The sequence below is a fragment of the Calliopsis andreniformis genome, chromosome 6, assembly GCF_051401765.1.
Source record: "Calliopsis andreniformis isolate RMS-2024a chromosome 6, iyCalAndr_principal, whole genome shotgun sequence".
Taxonomy (NCBI): Eukaryota; Metazoa; Arthropoda; class Insecta; order Hymenoptera; family Andrenidae; genus Calliopsis; species Calliopsis andreniformis.
This window is the reverse complement of record NC_135067.1, coordinates 10,179,325-10,206,033: the sequence shown is the minus strand read 5'-3', so window position 1 is coordinate 10,206,033 and position 26,709 is coordinate 10,179,325. Positions and strand designations below refer to the sequence as shown.

Below are 26,709 nucleotides of genomic sequence, written 5' to 3'. Positions count from 1 at the left end.
CGAAGTGGGAGGGCTTGTGAAGAGAAACATAATTTGAGATAAAGAAGGTGAAATTATGGGAAAGCGAAAATTATGCACTTTGAAGAATTACGAAAGATGTTATATACTCCTTCGAAAGAGGGAAGATGAAAAAGGAGATTTAAAATGAAAAACGTAGGATTAAAATATAGAAAATATAGACACATAAAAATGTATTTCATAAAAGACAAAAATAATTGTTTAATAAAAGAATTTTCTTATTCAAATTGCTAATACTTAGTTTAACGAAAACTTGGCAAATCAATGCTACAAGCTACACTCATTCATTTATCAAAGTTGTAAGATACCACTATCGTTATATCGAAATTAAAATGAAATAAGCGTGAAGGAATAAGTTTTGTTTGCATGGATTCCATTCCAACGAAACAGGAACGAGAATGCTAAAAACAATGAGTGATCGCTCAATTCTATAACTGGGGGACAAAGCGTGGCAGCTGCCGTTTCATGGAAACGCCTGTGCACAGAAACTTGCATTGAACTACTTCAGGGCACGTATGCTTCCATCTATTAGCCAGGAACTTTTGGCGAGCGAAACTTGAAACGTGTTCGGCGGGTAAACGGTACCGAATGGATTCTAGAAACTAAACTCCTGTATTCTGCTACAGAAGAGCGAGTAACATTGCACTAGGACTATTCTTACCAGATCGCGCAGGTGTGCATCTGTCACTTTCAGAAAAATCTACTAAACTCTATGAATTTGACTAAAAACCATGTTAGACTAAAACAAGTAGTACATAGTTGTCATTGAAACTCTTCTACTTTGCAGTATTACGAAAAAGGAACAAAATATAAGTGTATCAGAAGAAAGAAACATTAAAAGCTAAAAATGAAAAAAGGTACAGTAGATTTCATCAGACAAGCTTTAAAATATTCAATTATAAAGTATCAATTAATTTCTCTAATTGCTTCACGTTATAAGCTCATAGCTTGCAATTGATGAGCTAACGTCAAAATTATCTAACAGGGTTGCAAAATGTAGAGCCATGTTACTTGCAGAATACGAAATTTGTAGCTTCATCCATGTAACAATGAATAAAATACTAAACAATTCTCTCCAATTTTGACATGCAAAAAATTCAGTCCAGTCGCTTCCTCTCGTAAGGCAAGTGCATACAGCAATTTACAGAAACGTGAATCGTATTTAAATAAAAATATCATGTTTCCGCGTCAGAGATTTATAACAATTCTACTGTACTGCTGGAACGAACATAAAATGCGTAGAGGAGGAAGGACCACATCAACAACGAACAAATAATCCATGAACATACGGCGAGCAAGATTGCTGCTGCAAAAGACTGAGCCTGGGTCGTTATTCCGACCATGCACTTGCCCGAAGCGGCTTTCAAGAGGCGAAATAACTACTCTAAGGGGTAGTTTCTATCCCCTTTTGATGGCTCGTCCTCGAACAAACCGTAAGTGCTGGAACCGAGAACATTACCATAACCTTCCGCTACTTGTTGCCACTGATAGCCCTCCTTGTCTGGCTTCTACCTTTCTACTGGGTCACGAAAGTATTCGAACTGGAGCGAACTACTAACGATAATGTAAGAATAGAGTGGATGGGTAAGTTGTACACAAAGTGGTTTCTTTACACGCGTAATAAATGTGCTTGGAAGTATGTAATGTTTCGAAGCGACCTGGAATAGAACTCGAACTTTTCTACTTCCTTTTCGTGCAGTGCCGGTTGTTGACTTTGATTTGAAATTTAGGAGAATCTTTCCTCTTTGTCGGGAAGGATTTTCAGATATTTTAAGTCTGTATCTACTTTGAAAATATTCTGAGACCCTTCGAGTTTGGTTTTAAATTAAAAGTGTCCCTATAATGTCCCTATATTTAGAATTGAATATTTCGTATTTTTAGAATGTTAAGTATAAATAATTTTTAATAAGCGAAATCTGCTCCCCAATTATAGACGAAATAATTTAGCTGTAATTAATACAAAATTTATTGCCTGCTGAAATCCATTGCACAGTTGTACTTTATTATCGTTTATCAGAAATATGATATAACTTTTTAAATTCTTCTTGAATTTTATTATGCATAATTATAAAAAAAGAATTTTGCGACTATTCAGATAAAATAAGAAGCTTCATAGGTTTGAAAATTTTCTGTCAATCTTGAAGCTATTCTGTAGCAAATAAACCGCAACGTTACAATACAGAAAATTGGAAGGACTCGGAAGAATTGATACGCGGATAACCAGCCAGCGATGAATGTAAATTACTTTTCCAATAACAGTACCTTTTCATACGTTCGATTCGGCAGGATTTACCTTCAAGCGAAATTGAATCGACTTACCGATACAGTCAATTATTCAGAACGAAGAGAAGAGAAAGGACTCGAGGGTAAGATAACAATTAAGGAGTGAAGAGATAGGGAGGGCTGTGAGTACGTAGATAAAAGGAGGAAATTTCAGAACAAATATTACAAGAAAACAAAATAAAACATTTCCACGGAAACAAAGAAAAATTAAAAATGCTAGTATTAGAGATAACAACATGAATTCGTATATGAATAAATGGAGACAAAAAATTATTAAATTGTGAGGACACTTCAAATGAATTAAAAAATGAAAGTGACAATACACTTAGAAGATTGTAATGAAAATAATAAAAAATTTCAGTAATTGAAATTAAACGTCAGTAAGGCAATAGTTAAAATATTTAATAAGTCTGAATTAATTACTAAAATACTTCTTGACAATTTATTGTTTGATATATCTATTATTGAAAAATTCATTTTACAAGGACGTACAATTAAGTCTGACTAAAAATTAAATTCCTAACATTTCATCACGTTTCCCGCCCTTTTCGCTTCTTTCGAAAGTAGGGCGTGCAAACAATTTTCTGTAAAATTTCACAAAAACTGCGTGCATTAAACACGCCAGGGTTCTCTTCGACAAAAGCTTTCCGCGAAAAAGCAAGCGAAGGGTAACAAACAACGTTTCGTCAACCTAATTTTTGCAAGGTAAATAAGAAACTGTAGCAGCATACACAATCCAACTTCTTTATTGCAATAAAACACGAAGAACAAACTTATTTCAGTTGTAATTACTATTCCATTTGAACTGTTAACGCAATTTTTATTTGCACAAAATTAGAATATTGTCTTGTTGCAAATTCATAGTATCCAACCTAGACTGATCTTATAGCGAAAATATTAGAACTATTCTTTTAAACTAAATTTAAAAAAGGAACAGAAAAAGAAAGGTAAAGGGCAAAGGTCAACAACATGGGATCTTGTACAGGTTCGACAGCATTAGTCCTAATCAGTGCTTTATCGGAAATCTCATTTTTATCGAGGTCAAGTACCTAACTCTTATCCTCAATTTCAGTTGGGACAAGATCGAAGTAGCGAAGTGAAATTAATTTTATCGACGTCGGCCGTGGCCACGAATTTTTAATAACTTAGTAAAGATATGATACCTAAGAGCATTAAAGAAAAATTCTTCCAATCAATTTATCAACTTTTCATTTCCTGGGCACTTTATGAAAATTTAAAATTCTAGCAATATTCTAAGCATTAATACTAAATTAAATTACTTTTCTCTATGCAGTACCCCGACTATTCTTATTCAACAAACGAACAACTGAACGTTGCCTAATTTCGAAAACTCCTTCGTTCACTGCACAATTAATTAGCCTTCTCAAATTCATAATATAGTATCATCACATAATAAACAACCCGTTCTCATTACCGAAACAAACTTATTTAATTATTGAACAATCGTATTCTCTGATTCATTCAGATAATGGAAATTCTATTATGCTTTACCGATAATAAAGCTAACCGACAGTTTCGACAACACGACCGAAGTATTTCTCTGATCTCGATATTATTTTCCGTCAGGTCCACGTGAAATGCTGCCCGAAAGACGCATTAAGTCCCCAGCGCGTTAATGTCGAAAGCGGGAACAGAGAGCTGGGTTGGCGGTGGTAGCCAGCAATATTTTATTCGCAACGTTGCGAACAACGAAAAAGAAAGTCGCCGAGCGACCTCGTGATCCACATCCGCGCAATTCGTTTTAAACATTCTAACACTCGACCACACGGTAAACACCGAAAGCAACTCTCCCCAGTGTCGAGTTAAAATATACATCGTCGGAAAGCCAGCTAACCCCTCTGCAACCCCTGTCCGTCGTCGTTGCCCGCAGGATGTGGTTCTTTCGAAATGGAACGGGCTGGAAGCAGGCGGATAATAAAAGCAGCGATAATAAATAACAATGCCCACTGGCATTAAACTCTGACGAAGGCGATGAAGTCAGCCATAAGGGGCTGTCGATTTTTAAAGGTAAGTGGATGCTTGCTCGACTCATGATTTTTAAATGGCACTAGATCAACGCGCACGCTCCGCGCAACTAAGATAAATCTGCGTATCTGTTTTCAATAACTTTTTGTTGTTTTAGTTTTTGTGAATTATCTATAGAAAGAAATTTTGTCTTTGCTTGTTGTTGTTTGAACAGACGAGCATACTATTGTTAATAGTTTTTGACAGATAAAATGATTGAGCCTGACAGAGTCGCCTGAAGCTGTCGACAGACTAGAATACTGATCTTGAAAAAAATTTTGTAAGACAAAAATGATAAATATATTATTATATGTAAGTTATGGATTTCACGATCGCATGTATTCTATAATAAAAATAATTTAAACGATACAAAATAGTGAGGCTGAAAATTGAGGGTAAAAAGCATATTTCTAATCAAATGCAATGAGGAATTTGTTAACATTTTTTCAGGAATAATGGAGAAAAACAGAGAGAAATACTTTTGAGAAATAGTAAGAAAATGAGAGAATGCTGTGATTTTGTGGAAAATTTAAATCACTGTACGTGTTAATCAAATTTTAATGTACTGAGTGTAATATAATGGTCAATGTAACAATTCATGATTTTTATACTTGTGAATCTGAATAGAGTTTATTATTGCAATTACATAAATGAAAAAAAATCTCCTTTGCATAAAGCTGTGTGTTACGGAACTATTGAATTAAATAAAATGAAATTTCACGACGGGGACTCAAAGTGCTTTCTCATGTATTAATTAATTCAGCTGATCCTGTGTTTAATATCAAAAGACGCAATATAAACCTGAAAATGTCTGCCGTATGCAAAATCGCAAAGTGCGGAAGTTTTAAACTAATAAAATTCAATTTTACAACTTTATCCTGAAATACCTTCTGACCTACTAATTAATTTAATTAAATTATCAGTGACATTTTTATTGAATAAAATTCGTCAATTATTATTGCTTTTAAAACGCTAACTTTTTTAACGTTACATTGGGTTTGCCTATTTTCTCCTGTATTTTAGAGAGGAAAAATTTGTTTAGAAAGCAGCACGAGCTGAGTAGCGGTTGCTGAAAAGTTTGATGATACATACTTTATCCCACTAGCTTTCCACTGTCTTTTCCCATTAATTAGGCTGGACTTTCGTCATTAATTAAGTTAGGGGGAATTATTTAGGGGAGCTTGCGCGGCCGAGAATTTGAAAAATGGCTTCACTCAAGCGGACCACGAAAAAGTGGCCTGGAAGGAGCCACGAAGAGCTAGGTGCACCTGTTCTCTTACATTTTTCCCTGCTATTCTAAATAAATTACCATTGAAATAGATGTTGCATTTGGCCCAGTTCTCTTTTGTCTAAGAGCACCTAGCAATAGTTTCACAAAAAGTATAAAATATTAGTACCACAATAATTCTTTAGACTTTGTACTTTCTTAAAGTTTCATAACTTACAGAACAATAATTATTATCAACATATATTATTTGTCTGACTTGATTAACTAGTATTTGATTACTGACAGTTTTTTCCAAAAATCAGATTTCTTAGTTCACAATTTTATTTATCCTCAATACCTCGTTTGCAAGATTTAGAATTTTTTAGGATCTCTTAATTTCTGTTTTCAGATACTACTTGTGTCTCATGAGAAGTCCCCTGAAATGCATTGCTTCTGATGCGTTTCAGGGGACTTCTCTTGCTACACGAATAGTATACTCTGACAAGGGAAGCTATATACTACAAAAATTCTTCATTTCGGAAAGCCTCATTCCTCAAATCATGGGTCACTGAAAAAATGAAAACCCAGTTTCAATTTCCTGTCCAATTTTCGCGAACTACAGAGTTTCCCCGTTTACTCAGCGAATTCGAAATATTTAAACGATTGTTTCTATCTTCTCGTTGCCGAGCTGTTTTAATGCAACGCTCGTACGGAAAGAAAATGAAGGAATTAAGAATTAACGTACGGGCCAAGACGGAAGACGGCGTGGAAAATTGCGTCTATTCGACCTGCCGCTGGGAACATCGTCCTGCGATTTGTTTGCGAAACGAGCGAGCATCCTGCATTCCCTAAAACGCTCGCGAAGGTAGATGGCTGCGGTGAATAGGAAGGAGGAGATATCATTTTACGTACATTACTTAATACATTATTCTGATGATTAAATCCATCGTGCAGAGGTCTTGGATAAATAAAAATGGAGAAAAAATCTATTGCAAATGTAGAAACTTGGTTTGATATTTTTGAACTTGCTTATTAGGAAATAGAAATATTTTAAAAATAGAGAGATTATTTAAACGAAATTAAATAGTGAGGATAATAACGTTTAGGACTACTTGCTTCTATTTTGAGGCTAGTTAAAATGTTTTGAAGCTATATTTACAAGTAATTTAGTTTTCATGGCAAACACAGCTCGCAAAAAATTCTTATTTAATTTAAAGTACAATCCATCGTATTATAAAAAATCTTCCTCATTGTATGAACCTGATATCAAGAGTCTAAAGCGTATTTACAATTTTGTCAAACAATGTTTAATAAGAATTTAATTATAAGTAATTAATATAATTAACTACTGTGAACTTATTGTGCATGCTATATAAACCTTAAATTCAGAGCACTAAGTAAACAAATTAAAAAAATATTATAAAAAACCTAATACTACCAAATCTTTATCACAAAACTCATTAAATATTTACATCTCTCCGAAACCTCCGAAACAATATTCTTAAAAAAGCAAAACTATCAAATAAAAGCAATCCAAGAACAATAGATCTCGACAGTAACCCCGGCTAACACTGTTAAAATATGTAATGAAAATCAAAAACACTTCGAAACTTCTATCGTCAATATTCGCTAAGCCATCGAGTGTAACAGCAACGCCGCTCTCATCGACGCTGGTTCATTGCATCCAAAACGGTGGGGGTGTCGAATTTGCATCGAAACTCGCAGGAATCGTGTCGCGATCGGTTACACGTTCGCGCTGGAAAGACGGTTCGTTTGGCCGCGTGGGAGGAGAATCAGTGGACCATCGATTTCAATCACGGCCAGGTCGTTCCCTCCCTTTTTTTTTTTTTTTTTTTTTTTTTTTTCGATAGCCCAGGGAATTTCCTGGATTCCATTACGCTCGTGTTTTTCGGCTCGCCCTTTTAATGCTTGTACCTCATTCGTTCAGAATAAAGGAGCGCGTTCATTGGATAATATTACGAGAGGGATTCGCGGCCGTCAAAATGATGGAGTGGCCTGGCAGCCAGACGAACTCTTCTCCAGTCAGAATAATCAGTCTTCCTGGCTGCTTCCGCCACTCCATCCACCTTTCCCACTTTTCGCGCTCTTTCTACCCCCGCCGTCGCAGTTTCGCCCTGTTCCTTTCAACCCCGATGCTATTTCCGCGACGCTATGCTAAGAGCGTGCGCCCCGCCGACCGATGTAAAATGCAAACTTGTATGTTTTTTTGATCGAGGAGCTTGTCGGAGGGCATCGTTCTTTGACCCCACGTTGTTTGGTAATTTCCCATTGTTCACAGGGAGCGATATTTTCTTTGCAATGCTGTAAGAAAATATGTGGCGGGACATGACTTTTTGGAAGCTCTGATTTTCGAGCTCTGTAATTCCTTTTGGTGGATAAAAGCGAAACGACATTGAGGCTAACGTTTTATAACTGGACAATAGAGATTGATGCTTTAGAGACACTGATTTGGGATATTTTTGTGGCCTCTTTGATTATGTATGTAGCGTTATTCTGCCTCAGTATTGTCTGAAATGAATGTAAAAAGGTAGAATGAATATATCTGTGGTATTTATATATGGAAAAGATTGAAATAACAAATGAAGCTATATTTGAGGTTCGAAGTTGGTTGCAGAAATTTCAGGCAGGAGGATATGAAAAAAATATGTTGCACTGAAAATAGTTCTGTCCTCTTTTCAATCTTCAATTACTAATAAAATTTAGAAATAAAATGGAACCGAAGCATTGGAATGAAGCCAGCTGTCTCTCCAAATAGCAGCAGCTAATCGAAACACAAGCAACTAAAATAAAATAAAAAAAAAAGAAGAAAAAAGAACTGACAGTTTCAGTCTATGCGAAGAATAAATCTGTTCGCCGTCGCAAAGAGAAAAAGTAGAAGTGGGACGCATAAAAGGGATACAGATACCAAACAAAGTTACCGAGTCTTTCGCTAAAAAGATGAGGTACCGTTGCGCCCTTTCAGATTCGCTATGCCGAGAACATTCGATTTTTCTTTCACCTGTCCGCCCCTTATCCCTCCCACCCGCCGTTTTCCTGTTTCGTATGCTACTGGGAAATGAAATATGAGTAAAATGGATAACGGGGCGAGTCGCGACCGGGAAATGGAACACGACGAGCAGAAATGGTGACAGAACGGTGAACGGGGGCGGGTCTCGTGTTTGGATTTCGCGCGTTAAACTGAAACGGGACGAGACACGCGATGATGATGCATCACGTGCACGCCAATTAAAATCAAGCCCCCGAGAACGAGAAACTAAATATCGCTAGCGGGTGACGTGCTGGCCGGAAACACGATCGTGAAACGTGACACGGTTACGTTTCAAGGAATTTAAACGTCTCTTTTATGGACTTTTGGTTACTGCTACTTTGAATACTTCTGATATTGTAACTTCGACGAACTTTGAGCAAAGTTTCCAATGTGCAATGAGGTTTCCAAAAATGCAACAAAATAGTTCAATCATTAAGCAATACTTCAGTTACATGTACCAATCAAAAAGATACAATTGATTAATAATTCTAAATCCTCTTCAAGAATTTAAAAAATTCTAATAATGCCCCAACTAATTTATAGAATTTCTAACACCATCACTACTCATCGTTTGTCCCTCTTCAGTCTAATACAGTAAGACTATCGCTATAAAATACTAAGAAGCAGACCAGTGAAGCGTCACAGCAAAGTCTCAGCGAACTCTCGTTAAGTTCGGGACGAATAAATAACTCTGGACAAGTGACAACTGCGATAGAACACTCGCCACCCCTGGAGAACGTGATCCTCATGACTTGCATATTTCAGAACCCGATGTACTGGATTCGGATTTAACAATGCTACATTGTTATTCGGACCTATCGCGGTGAAAGGGGTGAAACAGAGCGACGGTCACGGAAATAGAGGAGGTGGCAGGTTGAGGGTGGTTACGCGGCCAAGATGGCGTAATATTTTTAATGGAGGGTGGCCTGGGTGATCTACGGCGCGTCGCATTGTCTCCGTGAGACGCCTTCGTCCATTGTCCCCCCTCCTCTTTTCACTCCTTGCCATTGCTCCTTTGTCGAACTTCCATCCTACGTTTCTTACTTTTTACTCCACGTGTTCTACATTGTGTTTTCGGAAGCTGTTCGACGACGATTGCCCATTCACGTCATTTTATATTGTATCGTGAATGGAGGACTTTAAGGCTTGAATATTTAAAGAGTTGGTACGCTCTCTGTGTGGATTTCTCATTGCATTTGTAAACTAGGTTAAGTGAATACCTATATGTAATTAACACACGAGATGTATTAAAAGCTCAAAGGCACTCCTGTACATGTACAGTACCTAAAAAAGAATTCCAACCCTCAATTTTAGTTCTATTATCGAAAGATTAAATAATATATTTGTATTATTTTAGTATTCTTTTTGTACAAAACATTTCTTCATTAAAAGAAATCAAGGAAATTATTCCTTACCATGCAAACATTAATTATACTGTTTCCGCTCTAATTTTCAAGGTATATAAAGTAAACAGTTCTAACGAAGAGAGAGAGTCTAAATTGAAGCAAAATTTTTCTTTCGCCAAGACTAGAGACAGTAACCGGGCTCATTTCGTGCTGACATTAATTATTCAATGCAGGACGCGTCAAGAAGCCGCCTCCTTGGTGTTGACGTTGAAAACAATGCCTGAATTACGTCGGTTTTCCGAGCGTGTATGCGACAATGACGACGTCGGAGTCTTTAATGCTCGCTAGTTCGCAAGAGAAACTGTGTACCGGACACTTTTGTTATCAAGCAACGATAACGAAGCGGAAAATAGCAAGACGCTGGCGGTGAACAAACTTGCCTCAAGGTATAGACACGGTGTGAAAATTGTTATGCCTCTTATAACAACACTAAAAAGTATAGTTCGTAGAACCCTTGAAAAATCTTTAAAAATCTAGTCGATAAAAGATGACAGAAATTGGCCTAGTTGTATTAATTTGATGATTCGAGGTTTCAGTTGTATAGGTTTCAGTCCATTCGTATTGGTCCAGAAGTAAAAATCATATTAAATATAACATCAACGTGACACTAGACTACTAGGGAATAAAAATGACATTTACAAAAGTATTAACCTAGCTACTCTAGATAATCTTGCTAATAAATAATAGCAAAAATTGACCCAGTCGTGTCGCTTTATTGGCTCGAGGCTCCAATCGTATAGGTTACACTCCGTTCGTATTGGTCCAGAAGTATAAATCACACTAAATATAAAATCAACGTGACATTAGGCTACTATCGAATGAAAACGACATATAAAAGTAGTAAAACCAATCTTTTGTCATAAATTCCTTTAGGAAGGAGTGATTGCAATTTTCAAAGGCGAAGCGAATGCTAACTTGACTCATCCTTAACTCACACTCAGCTATCCACGCTAGCCACGCAGCAATCAGATAACCTGAAACCACTTAGATCCTTCTTCGTCAGATTAACTCATCTCTTTACAAAATTAATCGTCTTAGCGCCTCTATTTGAAATTTCCCTCTTGAAAAACTTCGCAAAATCGCCCTTTCTCGGGCGAAGGAACACAGGCGGCCGCCAGCGGTGTAAAGCAGAATTATGTCACGGCTTTAGGTAGGATACTTTTTATGGGGCTTCGCCGAGCCGCCTCTAAAGGCCACCGAAACTTTCCTTCTCGCTAAAACCATTAGCTTCCCCGTATATTCTCGTACAAAGGCGGCTGGCCATCCTGAAACCCCGTTTCCTAGGGACTGAGGGTATTAGAAACAGGTGTCGAGCGCACAGTGCCCTGCCACTGGGAAAGAATCCCCTGTCGTGCGGCGATGCATCAGCGAAGTGTCATTCTTTATGCACTCGCCTCCGACGAGATTTTGATTAAGCTGTGGAAGCTTGACGGAAATTTTATGGGAAGCCTAATTATAACAGTGTTTACCGAGCCCTTTGATTAAACGAGTCAATTCGCCTTTTAGTAAAGACAAAGTCGATGGAGCAGAATTGTTAGAGTAATATTTACATACAAGCTTATAGTATTCAGGGGCAATGATATTGTAATGAAATTTCAGTATTTTTATGTTTTATAATTAGTAGTCTTTTGTAATGAAAAAGAAAATTGTATTTTTGATTCTCTTTGGAGAATAGAATTTTCCAAAATTATCAAGTTATTTCACAATTTCTTGATGAAGTACAATCTTCAGATGTATTTTTTCGGTGCTTTTTTCGGTAGTTTCGTTTTTGAAAAATGTGGAATTTGTTTTTAAGGGTACTGTCGAGAGAATAAACTGAAATTTTTTACTACAGTGTGATGTACTTGATTTGGTGACTGTAAAAAATTGCGATAAAGGTAAACGAACCGAAAACAACAATTTCTTTCAGGCGAAATCGAAAATTTTATAACGGGATTTTACACGTAATAAAATTTTACATCAACGTTTTGTTGAAATATCAAATTCAGGAGGTTCACGTGATTCTACGTTCGCGTGATTTGATTAAAAAAATTCAGCGCCAGAGAGGAGCTTTCCACGAACTTCTCCGCCATCCTTCTTGAAAGAAATCTTTAACTACGCGGCGCGATAAAATTTATATTTCATTATTAAGTGGCTAATGGGACCTCCGTACTAAAGTTTCCTTTCACTTAAACGTCCATCGTTCTTAATAATTGCTCGCAATGAAAAGATATTCCGCGCAAAGTTCGAAGGACTGAAATAAAAAGGCGAATGCAAAGGGAAACTTGGTCGAGCGAAGAATATTAATATTTCTTCAAACATTTCTATCACGTCCCTCGAAATATTTTCATCTCCTAACTTTACTTCTCCTCGCCTAGAAAAGAACCATAAAAATTTCTGACAGACTTGCTATAAATTTTCGTTTTATCGTCGGATCAAAAAAGTATGCCAAGAAATTTTTAACTATCAACGAATTTACGATTAAAAACTGATTATAAAAAAAGTATCTTAAAGTATTTTAAAAGTATCCCAGATTGATTAAACTGATTTTCTAATAATAATGAAAATTAAATTATCATACAAATTAGCTCTTAAACTGATATTGCGTAATTGCAACTTGACACGAATTAAAAAAAATTCTTTTTACACCTCCATCTATATCTTGATAGTTCAAAAACACCTTGCACAAGATATTGTTAAAGTTAGAGAACAGAATTTTTACAAAATAATTGCAGAATCATAAAATGCATTTGAGAAATTGCTTGAAACTCGAAGGCTAATCGAATTAAAGCCCAACGACCAATTTGGCCGAGACAAATAAAGGCAAGCAGTCGTTAAAAGACTGGAACGAAGCAGAGTCACGTAGCTGGGGGTGCGAGTATCTAAATTATTCCAAATTGCCAACTACTGTACACGAGGTAAGGTTTAAACGGCGGCAAGCCGCGTAAAAATGCCTCTTAATCTTCAACAAGGTCTCCAGATTGCGACGGGAAGCTTTTTACGAGTGTCGAAATTCTCCCTTGAAACTGGAGAAGGAGAAAGTGAAAAAAGTGGGAAAATCCTTCGACAAGTGACTAATAAAGATAAAAGGAATGGAATCGGTGATGATAGAACCGAAAAATTTGAAACAAAAGAAGACAAAATATTCAGGAGATTTTGGAACGAAGAGAAGTGAAAATATGGAAATGCAATTTTTTAAAATTTGAAATGGAAATGAAATGAAGCGAAATCTGAAGAATTTTAAATGTCAGGTTGATTGAGAAATACTGTTGGACTTTTCTGTTAAAAATGATAGAGAAGTACTGACAGTTTAGATATTAATAACGCTAAGCTTTTTTATGAAAAAAACCTAAACTTTTCAGATCCCTCTAATAATGCAAACAAACACCCCTAAAGAATATGAAACAAAATTCTAAGGCCAACACTTTAAAATTAATTTTTTCTACTTGTCTGATCAGTGGCGTACTTGTACTACTTACTACTAAATCATATTTTCCAATACAGTTTTCTTTGATTTCTCAAAAGAAGAGCCATGTAGAAGCACACACGTATATTAAAGCAACTCGACGACCATCCAATTCCTGCTACAGCAAACTTCTCTATCACACTTCGAAATGGTAGATAAAATGGAGAGGAAGAACACGGTGGAAAAGCTTGCAGCGGAGGCAGGCGAAGATACGCGGCACCACGTTGTCGTCGAGCAGTAAACTCGCCTCTAAATTAATTACTATACAATGCACGGCCGCTTTGTCGCGCGGCGTCTTTATTAAACGAGCCCCGCCGCCCCGCGCCTTTTACTTAACCGACACACCACCCCCTGGGGCCGAGCGACGTATTAACTCCGCGCGAGCCTGTCCCGCGTAATTTTTCTTCATCCTTCTTAGCGCCAAATCCCTCCCTTCCATCTACCGTGTTTGTTTATGCAACGAGCCAGCCACCGACGTATAGTGATTACGCGTGTCCTCGACGCAGGGGTGTAGGTTTAATAGGTAAATTTAGCAGCGCGTCATAATGAAATATGAATCAGGGATTGGGATGAAAATTCTGGCTGCGCAGGGGAACGGTCTGTGGATGCTGGTTGTCTAATCGAAAGTTAATCAAAAGTGGAGCTCTATGGATTATAGAATTCTAAGGGTGGCTTATCTGAGCTGTAGAGAATTGTTCGGAGTTAGAGTGGGTCTTTGGTGGAGTTTCTGAGAAAGAAAAAAGCTTTTTAATGGTTAAAGGGGTATACTACATCAATTTTGTAGATGCTTAGGTGGATCGTGAATTACAGAGAGTGATTCAGAATCATAGAATTCTATGAATCCTTATCTTATTGCTTAAAATTTTGCTTAATTTTTCAATTTTCAAGGTTTTAATTATAAAAATATCTAAAATTAACATCTAACATTTTTTAAAATGTAATATATATGATTTATTGAAATAAGTTTTATTTTTCATTTTTTCGTTCAATTACATAGTAAATATTAAGAAGTCTCGATGTCCAATCAGAGTTCACTAAATCACAATCACGTATGTGTAAGTTAGTCAGTGTCTCGTCATAAAATTCTTATGAGCTAGAACTGGTCTAGAAGCAACGGAAATTTTCAGCTGCAAGCTACGAGACGCACTCAGCGTTGCAGAAATTCCTCGAAAGACGCAAAGCAGAGGAGCAAGCACACGTGCGCGCGAGCATCGCCGAAGCTTTCACGGCGATTGCTTTTTCGGGCGCCGTTTGTCAGCTGAGATGTTCAGCGAGAAATCATTCGACCCCTGCCAGGAGGTGGTTTCGCGCCAGGAAACCGAGCCATCTCTATTCCTCGCTGTTAAAACGCTCTTAGATCTACATAAATCTTTTCCAACCAACAAATTACAAAATTATTGCACTGATTTTGGCAGTTCCGTAAAATAGATTTATTATCTCGAAAAATAAAAAATATAAAGGGGATGAAAGAATGGAGATGAATTTAAGTGCAAGGTTAAGTGATATAATATAATTAATATTATTTATAAAACAAATTTTTTTTTACAGCTATATCTAAAATTCTTGTACACTTACTAATTTTTTTTTTAGAAGAAGAGAAAATATCGAGGATACTAGTATCATCACAGTAATGTCTCGATTAACTTAATTTTCAAGCTCATGTTCAAAGTTCAATTTAATTATACACACTGTTCCTTACGATTTCTTTGTTCTTTTATTTGCTCTACAAGTTTGTTGTACTAACGTTACCATCTAATAACGTTGTATTGTTACTACTAAATGGACCCTCCACCATTTTTATGGATATTCTATATCCTTAAATCTTGTAACCCTCTTTCAGCTCATCCAGTATTTCCTGGCCGAGGGTTATGAACTACCGGAAATTCAGAACGTTCCAGTGAACATCCGGAATTTTGAGAGAACAGTGAAATCTCCGCTGGCACCCCTGCAGGACAACCCTCCCACTATTCTTCCCTTACACTTTATGCAGGAAAAATGCTTCGCATTCACGGGGAATTTCCGCGCGAACGAAACTCGCTGGAGGGAAAAGTGTTTTCGAGAAATTCCCCGGCATCTGTCCACGCGTGACTGCGTTTAATTTCGAGCGGGACCCTGAACTTCGAAAAAACAGGTTGTGGTCAAGCTACTGACCGATATCAGATATAGTCTGCAGCGAAGTTCGTTAACAGAAGGGATCGATCGATATTAATTCCCGAATACATTCATGCAGTTGGCATTTTTAACCATATGAAACTTTTTATATATTTGTTTTACTTATCTATTTACTTATCCACTGATAAGGTGAATGGCTCAATACCTGCATTGCATTCCAGTAGTTGAATATTTTATTTTATGATACTTCTTTTGTTTTATAGGTATTGCTTTTTATGAGGTACAATTAGCTCAAACGAAGGACTGCATCGATACTCTTTATCTCGTTCTTTACACGAGAGCCATTGAATAACAGAGAGAAAAAGAGAGAAGGAATGTCCATGCAGCCAGATTCCTCTGAGCTGGGTGTACATAAGAATTTAAGCTAAAAATTGAGCAGAATTAGCGTCCAGGCACTGGAACAAGATTGGCTACTGGAACCTTCACCTTTATCGAGTAAGAAGTTTAATTTTTTAAGGGTATAACAGATATAAAAAAATGAGAAATTGAGTAGCGTTTCAAGTGAGTAAAAAAAAGGAAACATCTTTCGATCGTTTACTTCTTTATTTATTATTTTCTCCACCCTCTGGTTGCCGCGAAACTTCGAGACTCCCCACGGAATCGGTGTCCGTTTCCGGGAAGTTGCTCGATCACCCGAGAGGGAAAGAGCAGTTTGGCAACTACCGAGACTCCTCTGGGGGATCGACGTGCCACGTGGAAACTTGATACTCCGACAGAGGAGTTGAATCCCGCTTATTAATGATAACGACGTTTTCGATCAGGCCAGCGGTCGATCGGTGACTCCAACTTTTTAGCAGTAACTAATGGCTAGTCTAAGCAGTAAATATCGGTTGCTACCAATAAATCTGTAATTATCCAAACTTGTCAAGTCGTTCGAATACTTATGAAGGGTACGGTATTTAAAATAAGAAATACGAAATATATGAAAATAAAGAATAGACTATAGTAGAAGAAAGAAACCATTAAATATGTCTGTTAATAATTTAGTAAGATTGCTTTCAGATTTTTTTATTTTCCGTCTCACGAACGTGAATACTTTTCCCAGTTTGTTCGAGCACAGACCAAGTCACTGTATCGGCAGCTTTTCTTCACAAAGTGCATTAAAACTATTTTCAATTAAAAAACGAAACTACGTGTATATATATGCGGGAAGCTCGTATATTTCTCCCTTCTTGTACTACCGTGAACCACGGGCGGGAAACTTTTGCAATTAATAAGTAATTTCTCTCCACTTTATAGCGGGAAGAAAACTGTCATAAAAAGTTTCAAAGTCCGTTTCTTTCGCCCCGATCCACCGCGGTAGAAACAATACAAATAAATATCGGTGGATATCGTCGCCAAGAATCGACTCTGTATTTCATCGCGAACTAATTTTCCCTTTCCCCTTGCGAAAGAAATTATATTTTTGAGGTCCAGTGCGTATGACGCTAATTAGACTCCATAACAAACATTCTATGTTATTTTGAGCTATACAGAGAATCTTTTGTGTGTGTAAAAGTCACTTCATTCATGCTGTTAGGAGAAATTTCTATGCTTTTAGATTTCTATTACCTTTTTTTAAGTGTAGGAGTACAAAGGGTCCCTTACTTTTTGTGGAAAACAATTTTCAATTTTAATTTTTCAAGACAGAAGTTGAGAAAGACGCTGAGAAAATTGTCAAAGAGAAAGGCATACCGAATGATAAAGCACTGTGTGAAGGAATATGATTGGGACTTTCTACTAGAATTCAACAGAAAAGTAAAAAGTATACAAGTAAGTAGAACAAATCAGTCTATGGTCAGACGCGCTTTAAGAATCTGCGAGGTGATACACTATGAATTTGTGACTTTTTATTCATGCTATTTGATTATTTGATACTACTTATATTCAAACTGCAAACTATTACCTCTAAAGTATGAATTTAAATTTTCAGAAATCTGATAATTAATACCAATTGCAACGGATAGAAACAAACAAACTGAACTTCTTATATTAAAAATCTCCTTCAATCAAACAGTGGAGAGAACAGGAAAGATCTATGACCACGTGTCAAGGGAAACGATAGATGACAAGCATATGGACACATGCAGGAGACACCTAAACATCTGCAAAGACAACTCATATGAGGGGCAGAGCGGACCAGACTGTAGAATAGAGTGGATACAGGACCACTGAGAAGATGGACTCCCTTCCTCTCGCTCCTTCTGCCCTAGGGGATCGCACATAAGTTATGGACGCGTTAATTATAATGCAGTTTCCAGGGCCGACTGTTTATTGACCCACGTCCCTGGGAAAAGGGTTTTACAGCCTCATCGATACTTCTCCACAAGAAAAATTTTGCACTACTGGCACTATGAAACAGCTATTGTGGATTATGAAGTGCATTCTGTATGTTTTGGAAACTAAATATTTTATTCACTTAGACGAAGGCTGAAGGCCATTTTTAGGATAATGGAAAATAAATGGAAAAGTGGAAATTAAAAAACAATAATAAATGAATTAGTTTACGTATCAAATACTACAGGAAAAAATTGTAACCACTTAAAAGTCAGAAAAATTTGATGTAGTATTCTATAAATTAATCTACTATTGGGTTGAAATACTTAAAATGTTTTCTATATGAAAATAGCTCAATCAATTTTTATAAGAGCCGTAAAAATTCTACTAATTAAATTCTGATCATAGCAGATATCTGGACCATCCACATAATTAGGAATTAAATATTCAGAATTTTCTACAGTACATTCCGAAAGCCCTCGTTAACAAAAATTTCTTAAAATAAATCACATTTGTGATACGATTGATCGTGTCATCATAATGTAGAGCCCTCACGAATTTATTTACCTATATTTTCCAAGTAAAAGTGAAATATTCGAATTGAATATAAAACACAGAAGAAAAAATAATCCAAACTAAATTCGTCGATCACTGTATCTGAACACTGACTCAATCCTGCATAGTAACTACGATAACGGGCGTCAAAAAATATACTGCCTAGGACAAAAATTGAATAACAAAAACAAAAACTGTTCTGATACATTCTAGAACAAATTCTCTTTGAATTATTAAATGCACATTCCTCAAAAGGTACCGAGAGCAGGTTTTTCAATTTCTTCACTGAAATTAGTATGAAAAATAAAAGAAGAAACCGCGTGCCCGGTTCCTTACAACTAAGGGAACGTTTTTACGTCTAGGCTGGCTTGAATATATGAAAACCGAGCGGTAATTTTCAGCGGGGTCTAAAAGAAAGCCGTGGCTCGCCCTTTGGATCCGCGCGAATCACGGAGAGCGTTCGTTCTTCTCCTCCATATTCAGTTATTGCGGAGGCAAGTTCGCGCAATTACTTTTTAACGAGTGGCTCGCGGTGCCCTTAATATTTTCATAATCTCGCCCCTGGTCTAGCGGCTCTCCCTCTTGCCAGCCGTGGAACACGCGCACAAAAGCGCGGGGAATGTTCTTTCGTTGCGAATTCTAAACGATATTTCATGGACTCGCTCAAGATTTTTTTTTTTTCGTCGGGGTCTCTGCGCTCTGAACCTGTTTCTAATTGAGTAAAAATGGCCTTAAGCTGGACGAAAAATGCAAATATAATGGGCAAGTGTTGTGGAGACAAATATAAAATTGTAAATTGGTCGATATCAATAATAGTCTTAAAACAGTGGAAAAATACTTGAATTAATAACAGACACGACACGTTTCTTAGTGAAAGAAAAAAAAATAAATGGTAGTTGAGAATACTAATATTTCACTGAATAAAAATTGTGTCAATTGAGTGGAAAACTGAATTTATAAAATAGAATTTAACATATGTATAAATGGGAGTAATTTACTTCGAAAAAGTTTCAATCGAATCACTAATTAAATGAAAGCGATTTAATACGAGTGTATGACGATTCATTGGCATCTGCATATTTTTGTTAATTCATTTGAACGAGTAATCAAAAAATAATTTCGTCAAACAAGGATTCCAATAATTTTTCAACTCTCAATCTCCATAGCAAATAAATTCAATTATTTATTTTTTAGACATAGTTACTCTCTCCTGCGTCATTCAAAAGAAAATTAACGAAAAATATTCTGTGTTATATTTACCGAGAACTATATAACAAATTCACTAATGGAATATTCATACAGCACGAAATTTGAATTATAGAATTGAAGTGGTCCTAGTGAAACAATCGTAAACCAGCTTTTGCATTAATGATCTGGGAATGATACTCTTAAACTGTGACACAGTGACGTCAACTTAAATAAACAACGAATTTTAGTCATCCGAGAAACGTTTCCCAGAAGAAACAGAAAATCCCCAGCGGTGCAGGATTCACGCAAGTGGAAGTGGGAGCAACAAGTACGGCGCAGACCGCGGAGATGTCGGGCATAGCGTTTAGTTGGACTACTTACCACGTTGTTGGTGTGCGTTTGATCCGTTTTGAGCTCCCGATGGTTGCTGAATTGGACGTAGACCGCTCTGCCGCGAAGCTGAGCACCGCAGGAGGCGTAATAACTCACCATCGTTGCTGCAGCGTTTTCATCCGCCATTTCCAGGAACGCCTGCAACAGAAAACGAATCCTGGTCAGCAAAAGTTTATCGTTACAGGCTGAAGTCTGATAAAACATTTTTCTGTGGAATATAGGAACAGTATATGGATTCCAGGGCATTGAAGTAAAATGCGAAGTCGAAGAATCTACTGAATTTTCTAGATCTAAAGGTCGATTTTTAGAAACTTTTAATTTCACAAGTTTTAGATTTTTTAAGAAGTTTTTTAGAAATCTTTAATGTCTTTAGTGATTACCTTGTTACTATTTTTTTGCACACTTATAATTTTGCCTATCTGCTTGTCTCATTCTCTTTTAAATATTCAGTTTGCATACTTTTTAAAAAACTGACAAAAAGTTAATGAATTTAAAAAAATGTTCCGGTTAATTTCGAGAAATTAATCTCCAGCGAAGGAAGTTTAAAAGACCTCAACTTTGAAAACGGTCGACACTTTTTGAAATCTGAGCGTGAATACACAGTGGAGTTTCAGAGTCGCTCAGTCTTCCGCGGAATCCAAATATTAATACAGAATTATCTTCGTAATTGAATTTCTGCGTACTCTAGTTACCTTTGGTGTTCTTTAATTTCGCGTAAAACTGTCGTGACACTTTCTAACAAGTACACAGATATATTCAAGAAAAACAAATTTTTCAGTAGTCTTTACTACTTAATTATCGATACAGTAAAGGTACTTCCTGTGAAGAGAATAATTCTCTTTTGAAAGTATTCATCTACAATTTTAAAATCTTTTTCGAGTTTCTTACAGTACACTCTTTAAAAACGAAAAAAAGAGAATATCAATTTCCTCGATACCGTCCTTCATTTTCTCTCAAAAATAAGATTCTTTTTCTCCACTATTACGTATGCTCTTTCCTTTCAAAAGAAGAATACATTTCCTTTGATCTTACAGAGAATCTCACGACTTGCTCGAAATCTTGTTTAAAGACAAATAGTACAAGAAAATGCAAAATTTATGAAAATCTGCATAAACTAAAAATACTATACTCAAAAGATAGTAGTTTATATTATTACTTAGTACCACAAAAGCACAAATTGTTGTAATAATTTTTGAGGCAAACTGATATATATTTCAATACATTAATGAATAGAATCTTTCAGCTTCCTTTCACACCTCTTTGATCGACTTTTCGAGAGTAACGTTGAGATTCTTCCTCGAACTGCGCAACAACAGGGAAGAGATAAAACAACTATAGCCGTGCAGCACATTTTTACATTTGCTTCAGTGTGCATGCTCTCATAATGGAATATCTGAGCTTCACGTCAAGTAAACACGCTTGGGACATAGTGGAATTCAGAAAAGGAGGCGGAGAGAGGAAACAACTTGTGCTCTCAAGAAACTCGAATGGTCGAAAGTTTCGTTTTAATTTACGCCATCGGAGATGACGAATGGAAGCGAAGGATACACTTCTGTTATTACAGGAATTTATATTAATGTTTGCAGCTTCGTGATGTCCTGTTATAGTAAGTAATAGTGTTTTAGTTCAGTTCCACTATTCCTCAAATTATGATAAAAAATCTAATAATAAAACTTTTCCTAAGATCCTTTAATTCCTTTTAATTTTTTTAAATTATTTAGTGTACTGAATATAAATTATAATGGTTTGAGATACTTAAGAAATAAAAGAACAGGCCAAAATTTAAAAACTAATTTTTTCTACTTGTCTGACCAGTGACGTACTTGTACTACTTACTAATAAATCATATTTCCCAATACAATTTTCTCTGATTTTTCAAAATAAAAAACTAAGAATAAAAGCCTTCCTAAGACTCCTTTTGTTCCCCTCAATCTTTTTAAATTATTTTATGAACTGAATAAAAACTGTTATGATTCGAAACACTTAGAAAATAAAAAAAAGAATAAATTCAAAATTTGCGATAATGATTGAAACTACTTCTTTAAACTTCACATTTGAAAAAACAGTCATATCCCTTTCTAATTATCTTCTTATGTACCCTCTACTCCTCTCGAAATATTCAAGATAAACACCAGAACTTCATATCAGTTTTTTTACCACTCCTCACTCTTCCCTCGATTCGCTCCAATCTTTGAGAGGAAACACTGCATCTGCATCATCTTTCCTCCTCCCCTTTCAGTTCGAATCAATATGGCTAGAAAACTACATCGCGCGCCACAGAGGGAAATTCTGATATTTAAACAATTCAGTAACTTATTATACCCGAATCCACGGGCACAAGCAGTGACGAGGAATAAAAAAACCAAGGGAACAAAAGGTTTCGAATTATCGAGAGAGGGTGGCTGCTTCCGTTTCGTCGCGAACAACGGAACGAGCCGAAGGGGTTGAATACTTAAAGCGACCGAAAAGGAATTTAATAAAGAAAATCTGCTCGTCCTGGGGACTTTTGACAAAAGATCGAGCGCGGCAGTCTGCGATGGAATGTCGGGATTATTTTATTATTACATTCTGCCCAAAGATCGACCCCGAAAAATGCTACAGCATTCGGAATAGAATCTGAACTGGCTTGCCTTCGAGAACTTGAAATGAACATCAGTTCGTGGAATTCAATCGTAGCGTTATTGTTAAATACCTAACTGCAATATTTTCACAAGTTAAGAGTGTTGAATTTCACCTTGAAATTATTACTAGATTCCGAATTTCTATGCGATTTCATATTTTTATAAACTCAGTTACAGGAATGGAACCTAAATAAAAATTTGTTTAGTATTCTAAATACTATATTTTGCATTCTATTCTTCATATTTTCTGTGATGTTGAATATTATGTGCAGGATATAACTTTCGACATACATATTTGAAATTTCTATAAATGCATAAAAATCCGCAGTTTAATTATTTCATATAAAAATACGTGACCATGATGAAATAAAGATTACAGAAAAATTTAGAGGAAATTTAAATGATTTCTAATTATTATTCAGAATTTAGAATTACATAGCCGAGTCAACGAGACGAATCAGCAGATTTAACAAATGTAAAGGCTTGACAATAATCACGCGAAGACCACGCCAAAATATTCTCTTTCTTCGCTGATTCGTCTCGTTAACTAGAATATAGGATTGCAATTTATACAGATGTAGGATAAATATAGTAAAAAATTTGCTTGCTCACAAAAATAATCAGTGATCCGTAAACCTCAAACACAGCAAACGTATATCCAAAACAAATGACCCAAAGCACTCGAAAAAGTCAAGTCAATTCCTAACAAACTCGCTGGCTCCAATCAAGAATTCCAAAACCATGCAATCCATTACACAGTTCCCGAAAAATACACCTGCACGCGTATCAAAATAGAAAAATATATACAAAACTTCATCAACCAATCTGGCGTGTGCAAAAATCGTTCCCACCCCCATAAAAACGTAGATCAGAAGGGGGTTCATTAGTCGAGGCTCGAAATTTCACCGAGCGGGGAACGTCCGCGGAAAAACGCACAGTTTGTCCGCGGAAATCGAGTTTGACAGGACGAACGATCATTCATTCGCATTTCCACGGGGCAGGGAAGGGGCGAGTCATCATTCTGCAGCGTCCGAGTGTGCCTCCTGCGCGCACACGCGCAAATACGGGCGCACACCAATCGACACTGCACCATGGAGAATTCGCAGCACGAGACACGAACACAGCGAAGCGCGAATAATGTCGCGGCTGGACGAACCATCCTGAATTTAACGCCGTTAACTCCGTTTCCAGCGCTAATGACGCATAGAGACACGCAATTGGGTTTTCGTCCGAATAGAGGGGAAATTCGCGCGCGAATTTCTGCCGAGAACACGGGCGTGTCCTTACGTCACCTCGCGCGTGCTGCCTCGAGGGGGGGATGCACGTAAATCGGCGAACGACCGCGCAATTGTGCGGTGATTAAATTTATACTAATGCAATGGAAATGATCTGCTCGCCAGGAAGCAATTCGTGAGTAGAGAGGAAAGGGTTGAGAGATAGCAAATGTGGAAGAATTCTTCTGGAGTAAAACGAAGGGCTTCACATTTGTTCCAAATGTTTCAATTTTTTTCTCTTGGTGAATTTATTATTAGGTCTGTGTTTACCTTGGCGTGTGGCAAAAATTGTGTGGGATAATAGCAGAATTTCGCGAGCACCTTTTTTGAAACTGAAAGCATTTGGAAATATTATAATGGGATATTCGAAGTGGTGCAGAATTACAAGGAATAATTAATTTCTGCTAAAAATATTTTATGTACCCGTAGCATCTTTTATTAACAATATTTTATATTATATTTGAAATAAAATATACACTTAAAGCAGGATTTTTAATCTAGATTTAATTAAAATGTGCAGCTATATTTCGGAAATGAATTGAAAAACTCTGAAATACATAATAAGAAGAGCGAGAATATGATTCATTATTAGAACATGTGAAATTCAATTCTTAAAATATGATTTTAACTGCACAGAATGTTATCCATCAACGCGGGGAAGAAGAAATATGGGAAACGCAACAATGCACATCTTGAGAACGTATAATCACCGAAAGAATGGCTGGCATGACGTAATCGCAGAGGCGTGGATATCCCTCGCCATAACCAACCCCATTACAAGGGTGCGGGTCGTGTTTATGGGCTCGTAAATCACCACAAGGGGGTGGCATCGGCCGATTATTATTTTGCGGATACGCTTACTTGTACAGTTACAAGGTGTTCTTAGGAATAATTTACCAGCGTTTAGGTCTATATTTTCCTTGGGGAAGCACGTAATGTAAGAATCATGACCCTTCTAAAAATAGCAGCTACCACATCTATTTCCTATACACATTCAGAAATAACTTTATAAAATAGCTATTACAATTTTTGCATGTAGAATTACCCTTAAAATTTCTAATCATCGACGACTTATATTACAAACTGGAAGTTCACTGTAGATAGTAAGTGTCCTAATACTTTTTGACGGAGATGTAAATACAACTGTCGATCTTTAAGCGAGTTTAACATAACAAAAGTCTAAAAAAATCTAAAAAAATTTTAAGAAACTGACCTACGATCTAAAATGAGTCCTCGATCAATTCAGAACTACCCTCCCATGAAAACAACCCGCATATGGCCTCTGAAATTTTAGAGACGCGGAGCGCAGACAACACTCCAGCGACGACACACGTGCAAAAGAAGATGGTCGCGTGTAAAAAGCCGTTTCCTCGATCTTAAGGACTCCCCGAGTCCAGACGGTATTCCCACCCGAATCGTGATTCTGGATTACCGCGTGTAACCCCCTGCAACTCCCCTCCCAGCCGCCAGCGGCCTTAACCCCACCGCAATCTTCTCGTGCTGGAAGCATAGAGGCTACCACATTCACCTTACGACGGCCATAAAGACGTTATTGGATCGAATTCCCGTGCCACGCCGTAAACAACCCCTACCAGACCTGTGCGTAGGGGGTTGTTGAGGAAGGGTGGTGAGCGTTACACATTGGTACACGTCGAATCATCCATGAGAGTAATTTGGTGATCGTTTAATAACTGACCTGGGAAATGTTGTGTTTCAACGGTAGAATTCTTTTTTATGAACGCTTGGTTTCTTTTTTAAAGGCTTTATTGCTTAGTTATAGAATATTTCTTTAATTTTTACTTGGATGATTCTTTTTTTCATGGATGTTTTTATGATTCTAGTTTGAATGAATATGTTGAAACTAAGTACTGATATTTTGAAGATTAATCGGAGCTACGACTTTCCTTTTAAGACTATAGTGCGTTCGACCAGAGGTACAAGAAATTTTATATAGTGATTCTATATGGTAAACTAAGACAAAAATGAAGATAGATGAAATTACATTTCAAAGTTATTAATTGCTGTAAAAATGTTTGAAATTCCCGTCAAATGTGTCTGATCTGAAACTTATTCTACTTCCTACTTGCATTAGTCGGGTCAGATAGAGCAAAGTCAGTAGAATAAGTCCTAAGTCAGACATAATTTCACGTATATTTTAGGCGTTTTCTTAAGAACTGGAAAACAAACCCTAAAATGTCATTTTGTCATTTTATAATTTTGTCCTATTCTGACATAAACCTTATTTTATAATTTTACTGTCCTATTTTAACAGAAACCTCCTTAAAATTTCTGATACCTGTCGAACATCCTGTATAGTAAATACAAACATACCTAAAACTGGAAAATGGAAGTTCACTTAAGAAAGAAGACAGAGCTTACTAATTCGCTTTGTAAAAACTAAGAAGTATAACAAAAATTACCCCTCTGTATTAAATTCGATCTTTCAATTGAGACTAAATGTTACAAAGTAATCTCTATATCCTACAAAATACTACAAGTCACCGTAGAATATTGTTTAAGAAATAACCTAGAAAAAGTCTATCCTCGAAAGTGAGAAAGCAGAATTTCAGCTTTCTTCAGTTCCAAAGCGCGAAAAAATGTTCTCCAAGAAAACTTCACTGGGAGAGAGACCGCCGTTTCCGAAGCAGTTCCGTGAGAAACCGGAAGTCCACGGAGAGTTCCTCCGTGCGTGAATAAATTTTGATCGAGCGTCCAGAAAGGAGCCGCGAACAGACGAGAAAGTAGAAGGACGATGAGCTCCCTTTTCCGCTGTTCGCTCGAGGACAGAAGCAGCTTCTCCCCTTAATCCTTTGGGAC

General features: G+C 36.8%; 1 protein-coding gene across 3 annotated transcripts in view; it reads right to left on the bottom strand.

The window, feature by feature from the left end:
- The window catches only part of Heph (polypyrimidine tract-binding protein 1 heph), a 278,567-nt gene that overhangs the window by 43,187 nt on the left and 208,671 nt on the right, over positions 1-26,709 (bottom strand). For all 3 annotated transcript variants that reach the window (XM_076379927.1, XM_076379928.1, XM_076379929.1), the window contains exon 4: positions 19,986-20,135. In XM_076379927.1, coding sequence (XP_076236042.1) covers positions 19,986-20,135 — 150 coding nt within the window. The remainder of the gene's footprint in view (positions 1-19,985; positions 20,136-26,709) is intronic.